Source organism: Vipera ursinii, assembly GCF_947247035.1.
Source record: "Vipera ursinii genome assembly, chromosome: 1".
In the NCBI taxonomy this organism is placed as follows: Eukaryota; Metazoa; Chordata; class Lepidosauria; order Squamata; family Viperidae; genus Vipera; species Vipera ursinii.
In genome coordinates this window covers 19,763,399-19,787,823 of record NC_139512.1, presented here as the reverse complement: position 1 = coordinate 19,787,823, position 24,425 = coordinate 19,763,399, and the positions used below count along the sequence as shown (strand labels likewise).

At 38.7% G+C, this 24,425-nt stretch overlaps 1 protein-coding gene across 2 annotated transcripts; it reads right to left on the bottom strand.

The window, feature by feature from the left end:
* Positions 1 to 475: 475 nt before the first annotated feature.
* PRPF39 (pre-mRNA processing factor 39) lies at positions 476 to 23,932 on the bottom strand. Of its 2 annotated transcripts, XM_083351511.1 has the most exons (14): positions 23,733 to 23,932; positions 20,926 to 21,289; positions 17,622 to 17,747; positions 16,841 to 16,959; positions 16,015 to 16,182; positions 12,663 to 12,831; positions 11,156 to 11,263; positions 8,544 to 8,708; positions 8,096 to 8,222; positions 7,189 to 7,457; positions 4,699 to 4,883; positions 4,348 to 4,422; positions 1,771 to 1,891; positions 476 to 1,172 (listed from the first exon to the last, which is right to left on the bottom strand). In XM_083351511.1, the coding sequence occupies exons 2-14, from the start codon at positions 21,253 to 21,255 to the stop codon at positions 1,116 to 1,118; spliced, it is 2,019 nt and encodes a 672-aa protein (XP_083207637.1). In that variant the 5' UTR covers positions 21,256 to 21,289; positions 23,733 to 23,932; the 3' UTR covers positions 476 to 1,115. The 2 variants fall into 2 exon arrangements, with proteins under 2 accessions (XP_083207637.1, XP_083207638.1); XM_083351512.1 differs by lacking the exons at positions 476 to 1,172; positions 1,771 to 1,891; positions 4,348 to 4,422 and adding an exon at positions 6,101 to 6,215 and having other exon boundaries at positions 4,698 to 4,883.
* Between the last annotated feature and the right edge of the window lie 493 nt (positions 23,933 to 24,425).

Below are 24,425 nucleotides of genomic sequence, written 5' to 3'. Positions count from 1 at the left end.
TACTGTCTATGGAAAGACAAGATCAGGGTTCCTGATTTGCTGGGTTATAATTTCCATCCCTTTCAGCCCAAATTACCACATTTTGCTAATCTATTTTAATTCTTGATTCTGAAAGAATGGAAGATCATATGTTTAAATCAGTTATCTTAATCTTGCAGGCATACGTATCAGAATAGCAGGGCATAGGGTGGTTATTCAGCTGGAGCATATCCAGTCAGATGTACACAATGTTGTATTTCAAGAAGGATGTTCTTATTTTGAAAGCAGATTAATATAAGAAAAGAGTACCGTTGAGAATTTTTGGATCAAATATGCACCTTGGCTTTTGCAACACATAGTAATACAGCTGGCCTACATGCAAAGTTTCAAAATCAATGCATAAGGGAAACTTGGAGCTGAATAGCAGTACAGGTGAAACCATCAGAAAGAAACCATTTCCAAAATAAATTTGACAAACAGCCCCCTAAGGAAAAGCTATTGTTCAGAAAAATTACACAATTTGATTTTATTACAAAAAGGCATTTTAAACAAAAAAACTAAACTTACACGTGAAAATTCCAATACAAAATCCATCCTAAGACAGCATGGTTCTAGTAACACACTTCATTTTAGTCACTCGAAGAGAAACCTTATACATTATGCATCCTCATCTGTTAACATTTTCCTAAAAGCTTGCAACCTTGGGTGCTGCAATTGTAAACTGGTAAAACCAAACAGATGCAGGAAAAGGGATGTGGGACTTTGAAAATATTCAAACACATTTTACTGCAGAAGAGAAGGAAAGTATTATCTTTTGGCTTGGGTAGTGTCCGAGATTGCTGGGGCAGATTTTGGTATTAATACATTTTAATTTTTGCTAATTAACTTTCCCAATGAATCATCAACACTACTTCATATAATCGTTTGATAATTTTTACTATTGAGAAAGTTAATTGCTAGACTTGAATACAGCAAGATACCAATATGAGTTTGTCACAAGAAATGTGAAAATCAACTCATTATACATGCAAAAAAGACAAGAATCACGTGACTGTTTACATTCCTATTTCTCTTTTTTCAAAAGAAAAGCCTTCAGAAAACATTGTGAAATTCCATTTGTCGTTAAATTGTTCTGCTCAGGTTGAAGATGACTGATAATATTGTCCATAATTCCATGCATTTGAGTAATTGTACTGAAAGGGAAAAAACAGAAAATTAGTATCATCTATAGTTAATGCTGTAAACTCCAGTGCTACCTAGTATGAAGCAGCTATCAATTATGAAAATAACTTGAAAACTAGAATTTTCAAGGTGTAAAATACACAAATAGCCCTTTCTTAATTTTGAGATTTGACAACTCGGTTGATAAAGCTGATGTCGGATTTCGGCAGTTCCATTGTTAAGTGAATCCTGTACAGTCACAGCATTCCAGGATTCCCATTTGTGACCTACTGTCAGTTTCCCCACTAAGTCTGCTTGTTGGAAGATTGCAGATGGCAATCACATGACCTCGGGATACTGCAGCTGTGATGAAGGGCATGCCAGTTGTCAAGTATCCAAATTGCAACCAGAAGGAATGGTTTTAAGTCCCCACTTTCAGAACTGCTGCAACTTTGAAAGGCTGCTGAATGAATGATTGCCGAACAAGGATTACCTCTACTAAGGTATACAGACCCACTCTTGTAGTATTATTAAACTGGAGTACATTTTTAAAATAAAATAATTTCAGTTGGTAAAGACAGGTAGAATTTAAGAATTTAGTCCAAAAACTTCCAGATAAATGATGCTCACCTGATACCAGGCATTGTAGTTGTAGGCTGCCTGATTTGCTTGCATATCTCCATCTGCTACTTGTCCAGACATAAGACCTGCTTCATCACTGTGAATTCGTTTCTCATCTGGTTCTTCACAGCTGCAAGAATAGTTTGTGTCATTTCTTTATGAAGCAAGACCCTTGCACCATTTTTATTTTTTTTCCAATGAGACTATGAGGAAATGCTATACTTCCCTGCAAGCTGAACTTGGCCGTACATTTCCTATCATGTTGTAAATTGTGAAAAGCAGTCACTTTTAATCAAAATTCAGCATTGAAGCCTTTTTCAGGGACCTTCCTCGGATCTTGAGTAGAAAGATGGTGACTGATGGTCGCAGAATGTTGGCAGAACGTTCAAAGTTTCTCCACAGTGTTAGACCATTACTGAGTAATGAATTTTAAACTGAAGACTGGAATTCAATATCCTACACTACACATAAACTTTGTACATTACATATGTCATGCAACATTTAAAACAGACATGTCAAACTTGCAACGTCGCACAACATATGGCATATGCCGGCAGTGGGGTGAATGTGGTTTTCTCATGATGCATGCGGTCCACAGGCTGGCAGTTTGACACCCCTGATTTAAAGTTTTAAATGGATGAATGGGTTAAAACAAACTCCTCAGTTTTCTTCAAGAAAATAGATCGTTATTACCAATTCAGTTGAAGAAATAGCAGGCCTTTTTTTGAGTTGCAGGTTTAATCTTAAATAACATCTGCAAAGAGGTCCTGATTATTATTTTTTCCTTCAACAGAATTAAAGATTGTATAGGTAAGGGGCATATTCAATTATTTACTTAAAGTGTCTTTAAAGTGTGAGCTGTTCTAGTCATATCAAATTGTTTACCAATCTGTGATAACATCAAGGAAATAAGTATTCTGGAAATGTGATACAGGTAGTCCTTGACCTAGGACAGGGCACTTAGGCATATCCAAAGTCCCAAGGGACCAACTTAACGGGCTATTTACAATCTACAAAGTTCTGACAGTGCTCCACACCTGTAGTCCACTGACTGCAGTTTGGGTGCATGGCAACCAGGCTGCATTTACAGCTGTTTGCAGTATCCTGCAGTCATACCACATTTTACAGCAGTTTGTCAAAAACCAGCATTTCTAGTTTTCAGCAATGCCACACCATAGCAAACCACTGATTTGCTTTAATGACTGTGGTCATTTGCTTAACGACTGCTGCAAAAAAGTCATAAAATCTAGGTCATGTGACCAACTTGTTTTACAACCGTCACCAAGTTATGACCATGATGGGCAGGCTCCATTGTGGTCTTAACGCAAGGACTACCTGTGCACAATTCCTCTCAATAAATATTTCATTTACATTTAATCAGCTCAAGACATTTAATAACAGTAAGGTTTCAAAAATATAACAGTAAATAACAGCTATGTTTCAAAAATCAATCCAATACTTGTAGCTACTTCTGCTTCATTGACTATGCTAAAGCCTTTGATTGTGTGGATCGTAACAAACTGTGGCAAGTCCTTAAAGAGATAGGTGTACCAGACCATCTTATTTGTCTCTTGAGAAATCTATATGCGGGCCAAGAAGCAACAGTGAGAACTGGACACGGAACCACTGATTGGTTCAAAATTGGGAAAGGAATCCGGCAAGGCTGTATACTGTCGCCTTGCCTATTTAACTTATATGCAGAGCACATCATGAGAAAGGCAAGGCTAGATGAATCAAAAGTTGGAATTAAGATTGCCGGAAGAAATATCAACAACCTAAGATATGCATATGATACCACTCTAATGGCAGAAAGTGAAGAGGAACTAAAGAGCCTCTTGTTGCGAGTGAAGAAGGAGAGTGCAAAACGTGGGTTGAAACTAAACATTAAGAAAACGAAGATCATGGCATCCGGCCCTCTCAATTCCTGGCAAATAGATGGGGAAGAAATGAAAGTAGTGACAGATTTTATTTTCCTGGGCTCCAAGATCACTGCAGATGGGGACTGTAGCCAAGAAATTAAAAGACACTTGCTTCTCTGGAGGAAAGCCACAGCAAATCTAGACAACACACTAAAAAGCAGAGACATCACCCTGTCAACAAAAGTGTGTATAGTCAAGGCTATGGTCTTCCCAGTTGCAATGTGTGGCTGTGAAAGTTGGACCATAAGAAAGGCTGAGCTCCAAAGAATTGAGGCCTTTGAACTCTGGTGCTGGAGAAGACTCCTGTGAGTCCCTTGGACTGCAAGGCGATCAAACTGGTCAGTCCTAGAGGAGATCAACCCTGACTGCTTTTTAGAAGGCCAGATCCTGAAGCTAAAACTCAAATACTTTGGCCACCTAATGAAAAGGAAGGACTCACTGGAGAAGAGCCTAATGCTGGGAAATTGAGGGCAATAGAAGAAGGGGACGACAGAGAATGAAGCGGCTGGATGGAGTCACTGAAGCAGTAGGCGTGAGCTTAAATGGACTCCAGAAGATGGTAGAGGACAGGAAGGCCTGGAGGAACGTTGTCCATAAGGTCGCGATGGGTCGGACACGACTTCGTAACTAACAACAACACTTGTAGCTAGAATGAAAATATCTGTACCCATTCTCTGCTTTCCTTTTTAAACATTCTTGTTCCTTTAGAAGGGCTTGATGTTCTTCATAAGCATCCAAAAGCCTACGAAAAGGAAAGAAAAAAAGGAAAACCTGATTCGTACAACATATTCTGCAACAAACATAACTCCCAACACTGATGTTTTATATACTGCTTTCACTTTCCATCAATATAGCTGGATTTTGAAAGTACTATTATAGTAAGATGGAAAATAAATTTTAAGCTGGAATTTCTGGAGGTATTTATAAAGAATAAGCATGATCACCTTGATCTCTGTTGGCTACAAATGATTCATAAACCCAAAAATCAAAGGCTGTTATCACTAAAAATAAATCTCACTTGTTCACATCAAGGCCAAAATCTTCAAGAAATTCCACTTTGCGCTGAGAAAATATAATCCTCATTTTTATAGGCAACGTTCCATTAATAGCGCTGTCAAAACACAAAATGATGTTCTCCTCATTCTGCTTTAGATCTCCACTGTACTCGATTTCCAACAAATTGAGATACAGTTTTGGATTATCCTGTGGGGGGAGGGGGGGAAACACAATTCAAAGTCAATTTAAGTTCCTCCTGTTATTTGAGAATGGCCTGGTTTGTATTTTAATAGTTAAATAGGTTATGCTTAATCTATAGGTTTCCTCAAATTTATAAATATACATCAGGTAAGAAACTTTGGCAATAAAACTGGAAGCATGATTTAAATCCTGGCTTACTATGTTTTTTAAAACTGGTGTTTTTAAATACTTCTAGGTACTACAACACAGAAATTGACAAAATATATCTAATTACCTTATGTAATTGAGAACTTGGCTGAATTCATAAATCTTATTATTTATTAAATTTCTATGCTGCCCATCTCCCAAAACTCTGGCAGCTCACAAATTTTAAAAAGAAAAAAAACCACCCAAAACCAATACAATAAAACAAGGAAAAAAGAATAGTGAAAAACAGGTCACATTTGATACGCAGAAGGGGATTTTAAGGCCCTCCAAAATTACAACAGAGTGGAAATCTTTACTAGTCTGGGCCATATTTTGTGCTATGTAAAACCAGGGGTAGGTTACAACCATGATTTACAACTTAACTATATATAAAAGTGTGGCTTTTCAGTAAACCATGGCTTAGTAAATATGAATTCGGCCTAAGTCTCTAAGTTATGTAAATACATTGGTTATGCTCCTTGTGGAACTGTACATCAAAGTGCCAGGTTTCAAATTACAGCAACAACCTGAGGCCAAAATAATAGGCAGCTTAATAGTAGGAATGTTTCTTCACAGCTGAGCCAATTCTTTGGGAATATGTATCATAACAAGCCCTATCCTATTCCACTGAAGAAATTATCAGCAATTTTGCTATACCTAGAAATTAAATGGCTCAACTCAACAGACTATACTCCAGTAGGAGAAATCATACTGTAGCAGAAAGCCTTTGTTCATTATAAATATACACTTGCAAGAACTGATTGATGTCTTGCACCATAATCAAAACATAGTGTTTTAGAACACCCTCCCTTTTTACAACCCCATGGTCCCTATTCAGGGTAAAGTCGAGGCGATTGGATTGAACTGAGCCTTTACTGATGCCCTGCTGCCTATGAGGAGTTTGCATTAAATATTTTTTCTTTGCGCCCTAGGAGAGAAAATCTACCTATAACTGAACTCTCAACCTTCTGAGTGGGAGGCGAGCATTTTCACCCCTAAAGCCACCACATGGCTCTTAATCAAAACATGGTACATACTGAAAATATCAAGCCTTGAAAGCTTATATGTTTTGTCCATACATGGCTACATGTATTGTAGCATCTTAATGGAATCTTGTGGGTTCAACAAAAATCCACGATATTCAACATTCTTCTATAAAGACAAATATCAGAGAATAAATCAATGCCCTCTTCCCTGTGGCAGCTCTTCAAGTATTAGAAGACTGCTATCATGTCTCCCCTAAGCCTTCATTAGGTTAAACATACCTTGTTTCCTTAGCTGTTCATCATATGCTTTAACTCAGACCTCTTATCTTTATTGCTTTTCTCTAAACACTTTCTACAGCAAGGGTGTCAAACTGCTGCCCATGGGCCAGTTTCATCATAACGAAGGTGTGCTCACCCCATTGCCGGCAATGTAAAAAGCCGCGATACGTCACAACATGTCATGTGACGTGTTTGACACCCGTGTTCTACAGCCTCAGCATCTTTTTTGCATTGTGGTAATTAGAACTGGATGCAGTATTCCTATGGCCTCAATGGTGCCGTATGGAGTGGTACTATCACTTCTCATAATCTTGATGCCATCCCTCTGTTGATGCAGCCTGGAATTGCATTGGCTTTTTTGACAGCTGCAGCACACTGCTGGCTCATACTTAAGCAGTGATCCATCAAAACCCCTCTCACAGTTACTACTGTTGAGCCAGGTATTTCGTATTCTTTGCATTTGGTTTTTCTTGCCTAAATGCAGGACCTTACTTTTCTCATCACATAATCCCGCTCTCCTAGGAACATTTCCTGCTATGTGTATAATTTACATTTTTATCTAGAAAACTGCATTGCTTCAGGTACAGTGATCTACCATTTTTGGCCACATGATACTGCCGAGATATGATATCACTATACTTTCCATGCCAAGTACTTTCTATGCCAGAATAATTTTCTTTGGAAGGGAAACCTAAAATTTAAGGAGAAATGGACCAGCCAAGCAACATCAGGTTAGAGGGACTGTTGTCTCCATACTGCAGCTACGTACATTGCAGTTAAAAGGAATCATCACAGTTGCCAGCTATAATGACTTCCTCCTAAGTTAAGATATATAAATGAAACGTCGGGAAATTACATACCTTGTCTCTATCAATGGCCTCCAAAAGAACTTTCCTGGCTTTTGGAAGACTCTTCTGAATTTTGAACAGGTGTCGAGCAAGTTTTACAGCAAAAAAAGAGGCTTCATAGTTTGATTTGGCATTTTTCACAGCCTCCTGAAGCAGATGTTCAGCTTCTTCCATGTTTCCATGTCTCCGTTCTAAACTAACTCTTCGTAACCGAATCATGGCCAATCCCGAAACATTCTCTTCAAAGATCTTCAGAATTCTTCTGGCTTCATTGATATTCCCTAAAAGTATAGATGGAGAGAATGTGTGGACTTGGAACTGCAAAATGACATGAGCCCATCAAAGTTTAGGCTATTTCTCTATCCCAACATCAAGATTATGCTTTGCCCTTTTGATGGAGAATATTATGTAATGCATATTAGTTAGATTTTCAGCAGTCAAGAATCTCTGCTTCACCGAGCCACAATGGGGTCAGAAAGAAGATACGCAAATTAAGGAAATCATAGGCACTCCAATTTAGCATTAACACAGAACCTCATGTCATTTGTTGAAATTTCAAAAACCTAATTGACAGAAATAGCCTTAATTGAAGTAGAATTTTAAATAGCCAAGTACAGGTAGTCCATGACTTACAACCATTTAATGACCATTCAAAGTTACAAAAAAGTGAGTTATGACCGTTTTTTATACAACCATTCCTGTGGCCCACGAGATCAAAATTTGGACACTTGGCAATTGGCATGTATTTATGGTTACAGTGTTTTGGGTCATGTGAACCCCTTTTGTGACCTTCTGACAAGGAAAGTCAATGGGGAAGCAACTGCAGTGACTCACTTAGCAACAATGGTAAGAAAGGTCATAAAATGGTTTCTCAGCAATGGAAATTTAGAGCAATTTGAGCCCACTGTCTCCTCCTCACCTTGCTGTTCTTCAAAAGCAGCCCAGAGCAAGTGCACCATCGGTTTCTTCGAAAGGTGTATCGTGCAGGCCCGGCTGTATACGTGCCTCACCCCTTCAATGCTGTGGTTCTCCATATACTTGGCATACTGCATTTGAAGACAGAGCAGAGACTGAATGATTCCCAGCTTACTCTGGGTTGCTAAATAGTTGAGAGAACTGTAAAATTCTTGTGTTTTAAACCCATTCAGCACCTTTATTGAACCATTAGACTAGTTTCTGTAAGGAAGGACGAAGAGAGGCAACGAAGTTGGCATATGCAGCTGTCAAATCTGGTTGCAAGCAGACCATCTCCTAATGCAACAGATATAGTTATACATGAACAACATTCAAACAAGAGTACAGAAGGTTAGTCACTGATCATCAATGTTTGCAAAGAGTAGAACTGGCATAGGAGAAACGCCCCTTACTTTGATCCAGAATTCTTCATAGAGAGCACAGGAGATCACGCAACGCTCAAAAAGAACCACTACTCGTTCATGAGTTCCATTCTCAATCTCAAAGTCCAAATACTCCTTCCAGTTCTTCAGCTGTGTTTTCTCCAGAGGTTTAACATGAAAATAAGGTCGTTTTATCTGAAAATGACATGACATGGGAAGTCATGCAAACACACTGCATTTTACATTGTGTTCATTACAGTTATTAAGAAGCTGAATTATCTCAGCAAACCATACTTATTTTGATCCTAGGTAGTTTGTCATCCTTGAGATCTTTATTCTTTGTTTCTTGTTCCTTTAAACTACCCAGTCCCTGGGAGTCAGGGAGCATATATAAATTTAATATTTTTTTAAAAAAATATTACTTTTATAATCTTATATATTATCCTCAAATAAAACCAGTTTCTTTGTTGGATATATCATATCCAAATATATACAATTTAGATATAGCTTTCTAAAAAATAAGGAAGAACAAGAACCAAAACAAAATATTGTGTAAAGTGAGCACTAGGTCCTAAGATATATGTTGTTTTTTACTAGTAGATTGTAAGCATTTACAAGGTGGTCAATTCTAAGAATATAATTAGCTAAGCACTATAAACAGCTTGTAGAGAAGCAAGGAAGTCCCTCAGAAATAAAAAGGTCCATGTAGACAAAACAAAATCATTATGTCTACAGCATTAATCTTTCATAATATTGTGTACAATGGTAAGAATAAAAACTTAACTACAGAAAATTCAACAGAAAAAGAGATCCCTTCCACAACAATAAATGCCCAAATTTCTCTTTATCTTTGTTTTGTGCTTATTCTGCCCTAGCCAAATATTCTGACACACAGTCCAAATTCTCTTCTTCCTTGAATTTGTTCTATGATAACAAAATCCTTATTAGACATAAACAGTTGGGTATTATAAACAAAAAGCAGCATGCAGAGACTCAAATAAATAAAATATGCTTGCTGTGTTGACCTTGGCTTAGTAACTTGGCATACACAGCTGTGAGGATAAAGAAGAGAAAAAATATTGGACATTTAAGGATAGAATTTAAAAAAAAATCAAATATGCAAATAATGAAGTATAACGATTAAGAACATGAACTTGTCTTTACTGTAAAGCCATTGATTAAAATGTGCTGACTGCAAGAAGCTAAAGGGAGTACAAAAGGATTTGGAAGCACACCTAGGTTACTCAAAATTATTTATACTATTTATTTGTTCTCACTCGCCCATTTTGAGGGATCAGGCAGACTGCAATGAATCCCATTTAACTGCTAGTTCAAGATGAAACTCCAATTAAGTCTTCAAGAAAAAATTATGCAAAAAACTACAGACATAATGCACTTAGAAAAAAGCATACTACAAGTGCTAGAGATGCAAGGGATAACAGAATAAATGTTGGAGGGGTCCTTGGAATTCTTTTAATCCAACCCCTGCTCAAGCAGGATGTTGAAATATCCTAAATGGTGGAGAGCATTTTAACGGAGAAAAATCACATTGGGCCTTTGTGGCTATATGGAGTCACATATAATAAATTGCAAACATTAGAAAATGAGCAAAGATGTAAGTTTTTCCAACAAAGACCCATCTTTAATTAAACGCTTGAAGTGATACTAAAATAGCTTTTCAGACTTTTCTTTGGCCAATCAAAAATATTCAATGTTTTCACTAAAGTTGGCACTTTTGTTAATAGATATTGTTTTATAAAGCCACAAGCATACAGGTGATAGCTTCCTTTATAAAAAATGGCAATGTGTTACTATATATCAAGCAAATGGAAGTGTGAAGGCAATGCCCTATCAACTGAATAGCACGGCAATATTATTTTCACTGATGTGTAGAAAAACAGAAATAGAAAAACCTAGGTTGACTCAGCCTTCCATCCTTCCGAGGTAGGTAAAATGGGGGCAATAAGCTGACTTTGTAATAATGCCGCTTGGGGGGGGGGGGGGCGAAAGCCCTAATAAGCAGGCATATACATAGAATGAAGGCTATTGCTAAGCACATTGGTTTGTGCTTAGATTGTAAGCCGCCCTGAGTCTTCGGAGAAGGGCGGGATATAAATGGGATTAAAATAAATAAAATAAAATAAATAAAACTTTTTAAAGCAGGGGTGTCAAACTCAATTTCATTGAGGGCCGCATCAGCATTGCAGTTGCCCTCAGGGGGCCGGGTGGGTGTGGCCTGGGTGGGCATGGTCTACTGGGTGGGCATGGCTAGAGTGTGTATGGCCTACTGGGTGGGCATGGCCAGCTCTACATCATTCGCATCAAGGGTGCCTATGGGGGCCTGGGCAGGAGTGGGACAGATCTGAGGGTCTCTGGCAGAAGGAGGGTCTCTGGGCCAGGGCCAAGGCAGTGGGGGCTGTTCCCTCATTGTTTCCAGGATGGCTTCGCGGGCCACATGAAACCACTTCACGGGCCGGATCTGGCCCCCGGGCCTTGTGTTTGACATGTCTGCTTTAAAGCTTCTACAAAGCCACTAGCAAGGGGGCAGCCTAATTTCTAGAGGAAGGCATTTTAATAATGCAATACCATGACAGAAATTGTATGAACCCTCAGCTTCGACAAGATTACTCAAATGAACGTACCCCTTCTTCAAAAGTCCACCGCTTGCTAACTTCATGCTCATTGTGATTGAATATTTCTTGATGAATTTCAATGATTCTGTGACGCATGTTTTCTATTTCGGTGATAAGCTAAACCAAACATTGGGAAACATTAATACAATTCAGGCAAAGAGGCATTTTTATAAGACATTTCTGAAACAAGTACCTACTCTGGATGGGAATAATAATAATAAAAAACTATTCTAGTGGACTGTGAAATATGATGTATTCCAATAGAACTGCTGGTATACATTACAGTTCCACATGAATAAAAACCCTAAAACTAACAATGACCTTCTAGTCCCACAGCCTTTATTAAAATACCTGACCACACATAGAATGGAAATACCTATCAACGCACTCTAAGAATCCTAAAGAATGATTAACGATAGTATTGTGCTAGATTAGGCATGCCAAACTCGCGACATCATGTGACGTCGCGTGACATATCGGGACTTTTCCCCCATTGCCGGCAATGGGATGGGTGTGGTTTTGGCATGACGTATCCGGCCCACGGGCCGGCAGTTTGACATGCCTGTGCTAGACCATTTGTCTGTGGCTAAAGTATACTAATAGCTAAACAAAATATAGTTTCTTTCTTTTGGGTCTTAGTGTGCTATTATAAACGGTAAACCATGGTTTATGGCTTTACAAGTTTTGGAAACCCAGCCATATTTAGCTTATTCAATATATTATGTTATTATCCTAGTGCAATATCTGAAACAGATATGCAAAAAGATGGGGAAGATGTTTTGAACTTGAAACAAAACATCAGGTTCAAATCAAAAATTATCCTATGGTTTTACCATAATTAATCCAATAGGAAGAAAGAAAACAGTACAGTAAAATCAGTACGCCCTTCCACCAATAATCTTTCCTGTTCCATAAATGACACATACATGTAGGGAAATGAAACTACATACCTCCACCTAAAGGCACTTGGAAACTTTCAAATAAAAGAACCAAAACCAGGCAATTATTATTAGCTTTACCTCACAGGGTTCTGGTTGTGCGCATGAGTGTGTTAAATACAGCTACCTGAACTAGTTTACCAGAACAATACAACTGTTTAAGACTATTTTCCTGAACTATATCTGCACAAGTGTTTGTAAGTTACTGATGAGTTTCTACATTAATATGTAGAAAAACTGTCAAGCTGCTTAAGATTGTGCACTGCAGCAGGACACCAAAATCATTATGTGACATTTCAAAAACATCCAATGAAAAGAATGAAAAACTAAAAGCACCAACTGATTTTAAAGGCAGAAAGACAAAGAACTGGCATAGACAGAATGAATGAGTAAATGCACACACAGTACATTGGTGTTTCTGTACAAACGATTTACTGAATGTAACTTTTAATAGCACTTTCATCAACAACAACAAAATTCCAAACAGCTGACTAAATTATAAAAAACTGCTAGCACCAGAGAAATTGTCTACTGTACATTCCAAACTGCAAGCTTAATCAAAAATGCTGATTGCTTACTTTAGCAGGGTCAGTAATATCTTCAATCCCAGAAGGTTGGTTATCTCCAGGTGGTTCATCCTCCACATTATGACTATTGGCGGTAGAAGCAAGTTCTCTACGCAGTTGAATGAATTGTTCAGTAGAAAGAAGGTCTCGAGGCACATTATTCTGGACATGCTCTTTGAACCTGTAATATATCAACAAAAACAAGGAGTAGAAAATCTTACTATTTTATGTTCACTTCTACATAATTCAAGGTGAAATATTAGCTATTCCAAGCTTACTACATACACTCCTGAAGCACATACACAGTTGTGAACAGGTAAAGATAAAGCAGGTCAAACTTATACCTAAGTGAAACAGTTCTGAAAACATTCAATCTCAGGGTTTTTTTTTAAATTATGAATGTAATCGAGTTTGCATCTTCCAGATTACAAAGGCTTATTTCTTCTACCTTCTACATAATGAAGTAGCTGGACTCATTAGGTGTTTCAACTGTAGGCAACCAAACAAGTTAGTAGGAGCCACTAGTTTAACATGAATGCCTTGGAGTTCCAAGAATATAAAATGAATTAAAATGGATAAAGAAAAACATAATGATCTTTAAATCAGAAAACATTAAAAAAGGTTACTCACAAGACTGAGTTTATCATTGGTTTCTGCATATAACTTTATAACAACTTCTCCCAAATGAAGCTATCATGGGTTGAATTATAATTCTAACTTTCCTCAACTGGTATAGCGACTGCAGTACACCATTTTAGGGAAAGCTGCAGCTGCACAACTGGCCAACTAGAAATATTCTAGAAATCTAACACATATATCTTCTTTAACAGACTGGCAAATTTAACTTATTAAATTTACATATACAATGTAAGTTTTATTAATTAATAATGAACTATGTGGGATAGATCTAGTGTAATATCCATGTATCTTATGAGATTATTCCTTCCTTCCTCGTTCTCCCTGATTTTCCAACAAAATCTCAAATCTATTAAGAACATTTTGGGGGAAGAGTGGAATGCAAGGGTGCTTAGAAAAGCCAGGAGTTCATTTCAACAATATATTGGTAGACAAATATAGTTGGAAATAACACTCTTATCAGTCCTTCAGATCCTTCTATACAGTCCAAGAACAACTTAACCCTCTACAGGTCAGGGCAACCTGAGACCCTATATACTTTCTCATGTAATCTACTTCAAATACCACCCAAACCTACTCCCAGTGCCACTGCAATCTCATTAGATAAATGGATGCATAACCTCTTTGGGTGCCTTTTCAGCAATACTATCAACTTCTCAAGAGCTTGCCCAACAATTGATGTGCAGGCTGCTGGGAGTAAATTCCATTAGAAACTAAAACACATGAGATTAATAAATTTTTATGCTCTTTCTTTGGCAGAATGGGGTATTTTGTACCTGTTTATCACACATAAAATACTCAATACTTAAGTGGTCCTGGATTAACACCACATCCTATACCCAAGAGACAAAAGCCTTAGATAGTAACTTAACTGTTCTTAAGACTGTTTTGGTAAGAGTAGTAAAACAGTAGTGTTTTTAAAATGGTTAGGATAATACTTCAGTGTGAAAACACAGCTCATTACAGCTTATTATATTTTTATTCTGCCTATTATATAATTGGCCCACAGTTCAAGGAGGTGAACATATCTAAAACTTTTATAATCCCCACAACAACCTTGAGAGGTGGATTGGCCTAAGAGAGATGTTCAGTTCAGGAAAAAACTACAGAACAACATTGTGGAATCTGGTTCTCCTTGCAATGTTGCAAAAATATGACTGGAGAGAAGTTCAAAAACACTGAGGAAAGGAATTCTGCCTTGATCTGTCGGTCAGATTACATTACCATATAATTGTAAAGATGTACCATACAATTATACTAACAGAAGAATACTACCCAACAGTTATAATCCTTATACCAGGGCTTTTCAACTGGTGGTACACATACCACCTGTTGTAGTTTGGCATGTGGCAGGTGGTACGCGACCATCCTAGAGAAGTGTAGCAGGAGAGCAGAATGAGCCAAAGCGACCCAAGCCTGAGGGAGATGCAGCCACAGGACTGTCTGGGCTCCGCAGAAGCCCCAAAAGACAGCAGGGCTCCAGCTGATTGGCGCTTCCAGAAGCAGCAGGGAGCTGGAGGTGAACTGAAGAAAAAGGGGGGCAGAGGAGAGGACATAAAAGGAGGCAGTTTTGGCGCTAAAGTGGGAAAAAAAGGACATCAGGGAAAGAGAAGGGAACAGAGAAAAAGCTGTGGAAGGAGAGCTCAGCAGGCAGGGAGGAAACAGGGACACAGAAAAGCAGCAGCTATTGCTGGAAGAAAAGGTCCCCTGGTTCATTTTCTCCAGCCAGGAGAATGCAATCAGAGCTGATGAAATGAAAAGCCGAGAGACGAGCATGTTGGAAAGGAGGTTGGTTTATTTATTTCTGGATCAGCTGGCAGCTTGATTGGGTTACCATAAGGATTTTTGTGCAGTTTTTACAGCATTTTGTAATGCAGAGGTTTGGTTTGTGTGCTTTGGTTATTGGAATAACCAAAGGCTAGCAATGAGTCCAAAGTGTTGACTTCTGTAATTAGTTTTACCCCCTTATCTTGAGTCTGTCTATGGCTTTTAGAAAATTTTCTTTGAAGGTAAACAGGCTTAATTTAAGGCTAAAGCTTTTCCCAATTGCCAGACCCTTTCAGTCTCGGATTGCAACATTGTGACACATGACATGCCTGAGGCAGCTTAAAGAAAAATAACTAGAGTTTACTGTTTGTTCTGGGAGCCCTTTGTGAGCCTTTCTTGCTTTGCCCTTGATTCCTGTGTCTTTAAGGGTACAGGGAAGGGATGGGGGGGTGCAGGGAGGAAGAAGAGGAGAAGGAGAGAAGAAGAAGGGCTGACCAGCCAGCTGGTAGTGGTGGTGCATATTAATAAATATGGATAAATTCATCATACATTTGTCAGTGCAAAGGAAAAGTGCCACCGAAGAAATTAAAACTGGTACTTTTTTCTTTTTTTCTAGTTTGTAACATTTTATTAGATTATAGAATAAAATACAAAAATACAGAAGCAAATAGTAGAACACAATGGGGAGAGGAAAAAGGGGGGAAAGTGAGGGGGAGAAGGCAAAAAGAACAGACTTCCTCTGTTGCAGTAGAAGGAAGCATTAACATTGAACCTGAACTTTTTACTTTTCCATATTATACACTAGACATTTCTATAACAACTAATGAATCTAATCAGTAAAACTCAAAATCCCCCCCAAACACACACACACTTTTTTTAGTCACCAGTGGTGGTACTCAAATATTGTCAAGTGCTAAAAGTGGTACAATCTGTGAAAAGGTTGAAAAGCCCTGCCTTATACCTTTGGAAGTGATGACTATACAACTGTGTTGGAATCCCAAGAATGCGATCAAATATAGTAGTCACTGCTCGCAGGTTGCCTTCCTCATTTTCCCAATTGATATACATTTCCCAGAGTTTGTCTGAGCGGAAATCTGTCCCTGCAGCAAGCACTGCATGTTCATATGTCCTAGATTGTAAACATAATCAAGGAAGTTTTTCATTAGCACAAAATATAATAACATAACAAATTAGCAATATTTCATTTAGAAAAGAATGAAGCAAGCCACTGAGACATGATTTTTGAGAATTTAACAGAGAATATCTTTTAGATATTTAAAGCAGAATACAATATATAGTACAGCATTGTTTGTGACTGGAAAATTGGCAGTCTTACAACAAATAGCTTTCCTTAAATTAATTTCTGTCAGTATTGTGGAACTTCTTTCAGGCCCAAATAGGATATCACTGGCAAGCATGGATATGAATTATAATCTGATATATTAGACTGTTACTTATTTTTTTTATAAAAACACATATACCATGCATAGGATTTTTATTTACATGTATGTATGTATGTATGTATGTATGTGCATGTATATATTCAAAACTCCTATCTGGCCTTTAGTAAACTAGTAAACAAGTATACTTCAACCTTATACATCATCAGTTTCTTAAGACCGTGCTATAAATGGCATTTCTAATTTCAAGCTTCTATAAGAGGGAAGCAATGTGCTTCTCCTTCAGGCCGAATAATAAGGTGTGTTTTCATATGATCAAGTACAGCCTTAAGTACAATTCCACTATGCATGATATACACACATTAAGATTCTTTTCAACCAACTTACCCTCTAATGGTCCCAACAGTTTCTCCATCACTGGAATCCAGTGTCTCTTTGAGGAAATTTATATAATGAATCCAGAGATCAACGCTAAGAGGTATCGCCTGAAGTCCTCTCCGATACACCTACAAAGAGAACACTAAATAGCTATTCTTTGAACCTTTAGGTAGGTTACATGAGAGAGGCAACACTGTGTTCTCTGGTGAACCTTATGAAATACTAATGTACTGGAATTTTGTTTAAATAATCTACCATTACCATTTGGGTGGAGGTTGGCTAGAACATGGCAATGCTCTGATCTCCACGTGCGGAGTCTTGATCTTCAAAGCGCAGCAGTCCCTGCATCTGACCAGGCTGTGTGGGCAGGCTTTAGGGTACAGATCATAGGGCACAGACCCTTTAGAGCATCAATGTCAGCGTCTGACCAAAAATGCAATAAGATGTAGCAATGGTGACCAGAAAAACCAACCACAGCGTTTGAATTTTGTGAAATAATAAATGTATAATGTAAGTGACAGAAAAGCCCTGCCCTACTTGTTAAGCTGCAGTGTAATGCAGACGCTTGCACTGCAAAGCTTGACAAACTGTAGTAGAGGTTTAACGCACCTGCCAACAAAGAGAGAAGATATTAGCTCCAAAGGCCATAAGGAGTGACAAGTGTAAATAGAAAACCCTGTATGAAAGTGGCAGGTACTGGCAGCCAAAGAATTTCTTGCAGCGCAGTGGTTTGGTCATCATTTGGCTCACAGAACCCAAGAGCAACAGCTGCATAACTCTATATACATACCTCATCTGCCTGCTTCATGTTACTGTGCCGCTTCTCAAGGTCTGCATACTTCTTCCAATAGCCATAGCAATAAGGGTAATGTGTGAAAAAACTGTCAAAGGCTTTCCTTGCAGCTGGTAAATGGTTCTGGGGGGAAAGTATACAGTACAGGATTTAGTAGTTTTAGACTACCTAGTAATTGGAGAGAGAAAAAACAAACCTAATTTGTACATCATCTGCCTTAATAATAGAATCAAATTATAAATCTCAAGGAAGTGACTACAAAATCTACTTAAATATCAACAGCCCAAGATCCAAAGCACTATTACAGGTAGTCCTTGGCTTATGACGATTAGGACCAGAACCTCAGTTGTTGAGCATTCAGTTGTTAAGCTAGATACCCATGTAACTGTTTCATTCAACAACCATAACCCTGACAGCTGTGAAATGGCCACGCAGGTCATAAAGCAGAGCAAAAGGTCTACGTGCTGAAGGAGGGTAAGCAGTCCCTCCATATGTGTAAGGAAATTCCTGTGCTGGAGAAATAAAGCTTGGAATCTTCAGGATCCCAAGCTTCATTTCTCCAGCTTGCCTTGGGAGTTCCCCTACCCTCTGTGAGTTGAAAGGAATTTCTCTGTTGGGATGCAGAAAAGAAACTTAGATCGGAGATCTAAGCTTCATTTCTGTACCTTGCAGAAGGATGTCATCTGCCTACCATGCGCAAAAAGAGAACTCCTCCGATGGGGTGCAAATGAATCTTAAATCATGAAGATCTTAAGGTCCTTTCTGCACTCCACCAGACAACTTCCTTTCCATGCACGGAGGAGAGCTGACATCATTCAGTAGAGTAGAAAAGAAGCTTAAATCTTGAAGATCTAAAATCCCTTCCTTCACCCCACTGGAGGAGTTCCTTTCTGTGTGTGGAGGACAGACTTGAAATCTGTTCATGGGGTGCAGAAAAGCAGCTTAAAACCATGAAGATTAAAGTTTAGATCTTCATGATTTAAACTTCTTTTTCTGCATCCCACAAAAGGATATCAGTTCTCCTCCAGGCATGGAGGGGCAACTCTTTTGGTGAGATGCAAAAATAAAGTTTATATCATAAAGATTCCAGCTCCATTTATGCGCCTTCTTTTCTATAGACACAGGAGAGCCCCATAGGGTACAAAAAGGAAACTTAGATCTTCATGGTGTTCATTGAGTGGAGAACTGCAAATAGTCCTTTACAAGATTGAGGGGTGCTTGGTTAAAAGTGGGAACAGGATGCCAAGGCCTGAAATGCAGTCATGTGGTGGTGGGGGAGAAGGTGATGCTGTTGACACATCTGATGATGACTGGAAGTGTATTACAGGCTGTAAAGCAACATTTCTGAAGTCATTGTATCTAAATAAATGACACTCATTTTACCAGTTGTAAATCAAAGACTACCTGTCTTACATTTTCTCTGAAGGAATCTTTGTTATCAGCAACCAGATTAAATTGGTTCAATTAAGGTAAAATAAGACAAATTTATTTTAACGAGTCATACGGCCCACTACTTTGATAATTTTCTTATTTTTGGAGAATATGGGATTGATTGGACAACCCAATCAATCAAGAATTATGTGCTATCCACAGGCAAGGCTTTAAATTGCTCTTCTAGATTCCACATGGTTCATCCAAACTACAATAAAGCCTCTATTATATTAATTAGGAAAGGAAGGAATATTTGGTATTGCCTATTGTCCAATAAATACTAAAGAATTTGTATCATTTGAATTTTTCATAAGAGCATTACATAAATAGGTACAACTGAGATGACTCACATTATTTGCATAAAGTCTTTATACGTATCACCCCAGTTATCATAACATTAAGGAAATGTTAATATAAATTTAAATGCCTCGCTTGGTCTGTGAATGCAAAGGACTAGTCTGCAATTCCTGAGATGTCTGTACAGAAATCCTGAAGTTTGCTAAATATGGAATAGGTTAGATCAGGCTTTCATTGTTTTAAAATATACATGACAATATTTCATTAGTCCCAAATATTAAATAGACAGCTTTATTGTCTTATTTTCACATATGTAATAAAGAGGATTTAGCAGCTTAAAACTTTCTTAAGCAAATTAAACAAATGTGTATCAAAAAAGACCTTGAAACTTCAATGGATAAATTAGCTTCTTGGGATTCATAAAATACATTGTAGCTGTGCTCCAAATTCCTATACTTTTGCATTCTGTGCCAAATTCTTTTTTAAAATCCATAAAAATCTTAAAATTTTGTGCATATTTCTAAAACTATATTTTTTTCATTCCAAAACAATTCACAAAAAACAGCATGCAATTCTTCAAGGAGCGATTGTTTAACTTAACATATGCATCTCTAATACCTACATATAGAAACATCCTCCCTTCATACATATGGGGATATTTAAATTCCTTTTTGCCAGTTACAAATGAATAAGCCACTGAAATCCAACAGAACGGAGGACCAGGGACTTAATACATATATCCTAAGGGCCACAGGCAGTTATACTGTCCACTCCACATTTAATGGTCCATTCACTACTATCTTTCCTTTCTCCAAGCTTCTAGATTACCTTGCCCACATCATTATTATTGTCATTACCACTGCTGCTGCCACTCCCACATTCCGATTCTTTGTTATTATAGACATTAACTCTGCTTTCCAAACCAGTTTTCCTACACACTTTAATAAACTGAAAGAGCTACAGCCACTGCCCTTATTTCACCTGTAAAAGAGAAGAAAACTGCTGCTCTAGGACCGTTCTTCATCTTCCCTATACAAACAATCTATCACAAGAATTTTTGGATGAATACTCAGAATATTTTTCAGAGTGCTGAAACATTCACTCACAATGTAGGTGAGGAAGAAATCATATACTAAAGAAATCTTCTGCAGAAATGATGGGAAGAAGAAAATCAATATTTGGTAGTTGAATAGCCCTCAGATGTGTATTCATTTTCCTCAATTCACCCATTTCTTACATGTGGCACACAGAGCATTTTACAATTCTGAATGTGATTCTCCGTCTAAGACAAAACGACCACCCATGTTCAATAAAGGAAGCCTATTTTCTATAAATATATTCTTCTTCTGAACTATAACTCAGAAGCATAAAAAGTCAATTAATTTTATACAAAGTTTGAATATATTTTGCATGTTTAATTCTTAATCTCTTTCATGAAGTATTAACATGACTTTCCTGAACTTGAGGGATGATATAATGGCTAGAATCATGAAATTCCAAATTTATACATTCAAGTATTGGACAGCAGGGGGGAAAAACACCACCCACTGGCCCAAAATATATAATTACTTACCTCTTGTTCTACATATTGAAGGAGGTAAACCCAACCTGTAAAATCTTGTGGGTTAGTTTCAACTACTTTCCAAAACTTGTCAAAGTCAGCAGGGAATGAATTTTCAGGATCAGAAGTCTTTACAGTTTCTGTATCTGGTATTTCAATGTCCTGAACAGTCTCTTCCTGGGAATTGGCAGCAGGAGAATTGTCAGGGGACTGCTCCATCTCCATGACACTCATGATCTCTGTGCTAAAGTCAGCAGGCTGCTCATTCTTGGCCTCAGTGTCCTTACCCATGTTCTCACTTTTCAAGCTGCTGTTGTCTTCTATATGTTCTGAACTCTGCATAGCGACTGATACCTTTTTATCTTTATGAAGTAGTCTGTAAATGAGAAAATGATTAGCATCAGTACTGTCTGCTGATTTTTCATTAAACAATACAGGCACCTGACTTTTTTAAATAAATGTAACATTTGATGGGAGTTAAAATAAGTTAGATGAATTAAAACTGAATGAATGAGTCAAGTCTTTCTAACATATAGACTGAAAGCAAAGTATAAGGAAAATATCAGAGTAAAAACCATTTTCCAGCCCATTTAAGCCTAGCTAAACTACTCTGATTAATAAGTGGCTAAAATTCTCACTGGAGTAAACAATAATGAATAATTAACATGTTACTTTAGCATACCTCTGTCATGCACAAATTACAAGAAAAATGAACATATTTGTATTTCATAACCTAAAATATCCAAATAAAGTGCTACACGAATATATATGCCAGTACTGTTTTCATTTCCCATTAATCTCTACCTCAGAATTCCAACAGAGACAAATATTTTCATCTAAGCATCACCTTCTCTATTCTCAATTACCAGTCAAAACAAATAAATAAATAATGATTTGGGTCCTGTTTCCTCACCATCCTAGTCTCAACTGAAACAATTCCAAAAAATTCAGCTGAATAGGAGAGGCAGGTGGCAACTGAGCCTGTTGCACAAGAGATAACTTACTCATTTAAATCATTAGCAAAGATGCAAAAGGGCAAATCAGCTAACCTAATCTACAATTAAAAAGTGGCAAGAAGCTCAATCACATCTCATTCCTAAAGTTCATGCATCCGCTCTGATAATCCCTAAATGGTATAAAAAGGCTCAAGGGAAGCATTACCTGCTAAATTTAGTCAAGTTGGAACTACCTGATAGACTCTGATGTGGTATCCACCCACAATGCTTCTGAATTCGTTGGTACTAGTTAACAACTATAATCAAGATCTTTCTAGATAACAAACAGAGCAGTCTTTAATTGGGATAATAGAATTATCCAACACTGGAAGTTTTTAAGAGACTGGACAGCCATTTGTCTGAAATGGTATAGGGTTTCCTGCCTGAGCAGGGGGTTGGACTAGATGACCTCCAAGGTCCCTTCCAAATTATTATTATTATTATTATTATTATTATTATTATTATTATTATTATTATTAATCTAAATTACCAAAGTCATTCTGTAGGAAATGGACTTTAAGTATAATACTTTTAGAACACAAAGAAACCCAAAAGCTTTTGAACATGTCTCCAGAGAGGTATTTGGGACTCTTTCAGCTTCTCTACATGTTCAAAAGCTTTTGGGTTTCTTTGTGTTTTAAAAGTATTACTTAAAATTGCACCTGGAAGCCGATATGAGGTGTAGAGAGCAAGAAAGAAGGCACAGTAAATGAATAATATAACTTTCTTCCAGCTACTTCTCACTTTCTTTAAATCCCTTCTCAAAGCCGATTTTTTTCACGAAGTCTTTTAAAACGCTTAGTTCCTATAAGGCATTTTAGGCATCTGCAGTTGAAAAGCCCCCTTAATTCTCCATATCGTTTCCTTTTTAGTGGCAAACCCACCGGCCATGACGCCCGTTCTCTTGTATCCCTTACTGTACTCTGACCGTTGAAAATATACCAAGTCAGGTTTAGAAAAAATAAAGTTATGTATTTGGCCCCTGATTAAGGAAGAGCAACGCAAGCGAAGGCGGGCATAATGACGCCTTTCTCTCATGCCCAAAAACCAGCTTTTCCCAAGCCCCTTTCTAAGCGTTGAGAGATTACAGCCCAAAGCCACATGGCTGGAGATCACCCGTGTTCAACACACACCGAAAGCGCCAATTTGGGCAAAGCAATCCTAGTTAAGAGAAATAAGGCAAGGGAGAAACTGAAGCTTCGCTGGTCATTCCGTTCCGGGGCCGAGGAGAAAGCAAGCTTTAGAGCAGGGGTCTTCAAACTTGGCCCTTTTATGACTTGTGGACTTCAACTCCCAGAATTCCTCAGCCAGCAAAGCTGGCTGAGGAATTCTGGGTGTTGAAGTCCACAAGTCATAAAAGGGCCAAGTTTGAAGACCCCTGCTTTAGAGTCTACCGCCCTCCGGGTAACGACGCCAGAGCCAGCAAATTCCTTCCTTGGGATTTACGCTGTTCCTTCCACAAAGAGGAAAAAAAAGCTGTTTCCCTCTCACTTGCGCGTGCGCGCGCGCTTGGTACCCCCCCGGCACGCGCGCGCACGCCTTCGACCACCGGAGGGGGAGAGGAGGGGGATACAGAGCCGCCTCAGGCCGCGTCAAGCTCGAGGGAAGTGGGGAAAGAAACCCAACGATGGAGGGAAAATCACGGGGCGTGGGTCGGAAGGAGCGGCTTCACCTCCTCTTTCCTAGCTGCCAACCGCCTCGCCTCAGAGAGCGTGGATGGCGAAGCGGTTTCCTTTCCCCCCCCCCTTTCTTTTTAACCTTTCTTCAGACCTCCAACGCGCACACGAGGAGGCTTCTCGTTCTTTCGCCCGTTTCTCTACAGACCTGGCGCGTGCTCTCTGCCATCGGTCCCGCCCGCTCAGCCGTCGACGTGACTCTCTGAGCGGCCTCCGGTCTGCCCGCCGTCCGAATGAGCGTACTACGCAGGTGCGCCAGATTCAAGGCCTCTTTTTTGGGGGGGGCCCAATCTGACTTGCGCCGCCGGCGGGAAGAAAGAGGCGCATGCGTGGTGGCGCCCAACCGGAGACCCGGAAAACAACCCGCTGAAAGAACATGCACCGGAAGGAGTCCTGCTCGGCCTTCCTGCGACGTGGCTGTTGCGTGTCTCTCAATGAGGGACAGGAATCAGTCCGCGCGTTTGCTCTGGAGGTGGTTACGGGCCGGTTTAGACTTAATTCTTATCTCTAGTTAAGTCCTTATGGGTTACTCCAGATGTGGATGCTGTGTAATTCTAATCATGTTCAACTAAGATGGCGGCACAACTAGTCTCTTAAATTCATCCAAATGCCTCCTCTCACTCTACCCTGATAATGGCTTAATTTCTTTGGGAGCTGCAAACGGGCGATTATTTTGTTTGCTTCTGTGTGCAATCTGCGGAATTGGAGAGCATACCTGACATGGGAAAACACCGTAATTTTGATGCTATTTGCTGAGTAGATAAAGGAAGGCGTCCTAAATCCTCTAGAATTTAGTTGTAACTAGAAAAGCAATTCTGAGCGTCTCTTGCACTACTGAATA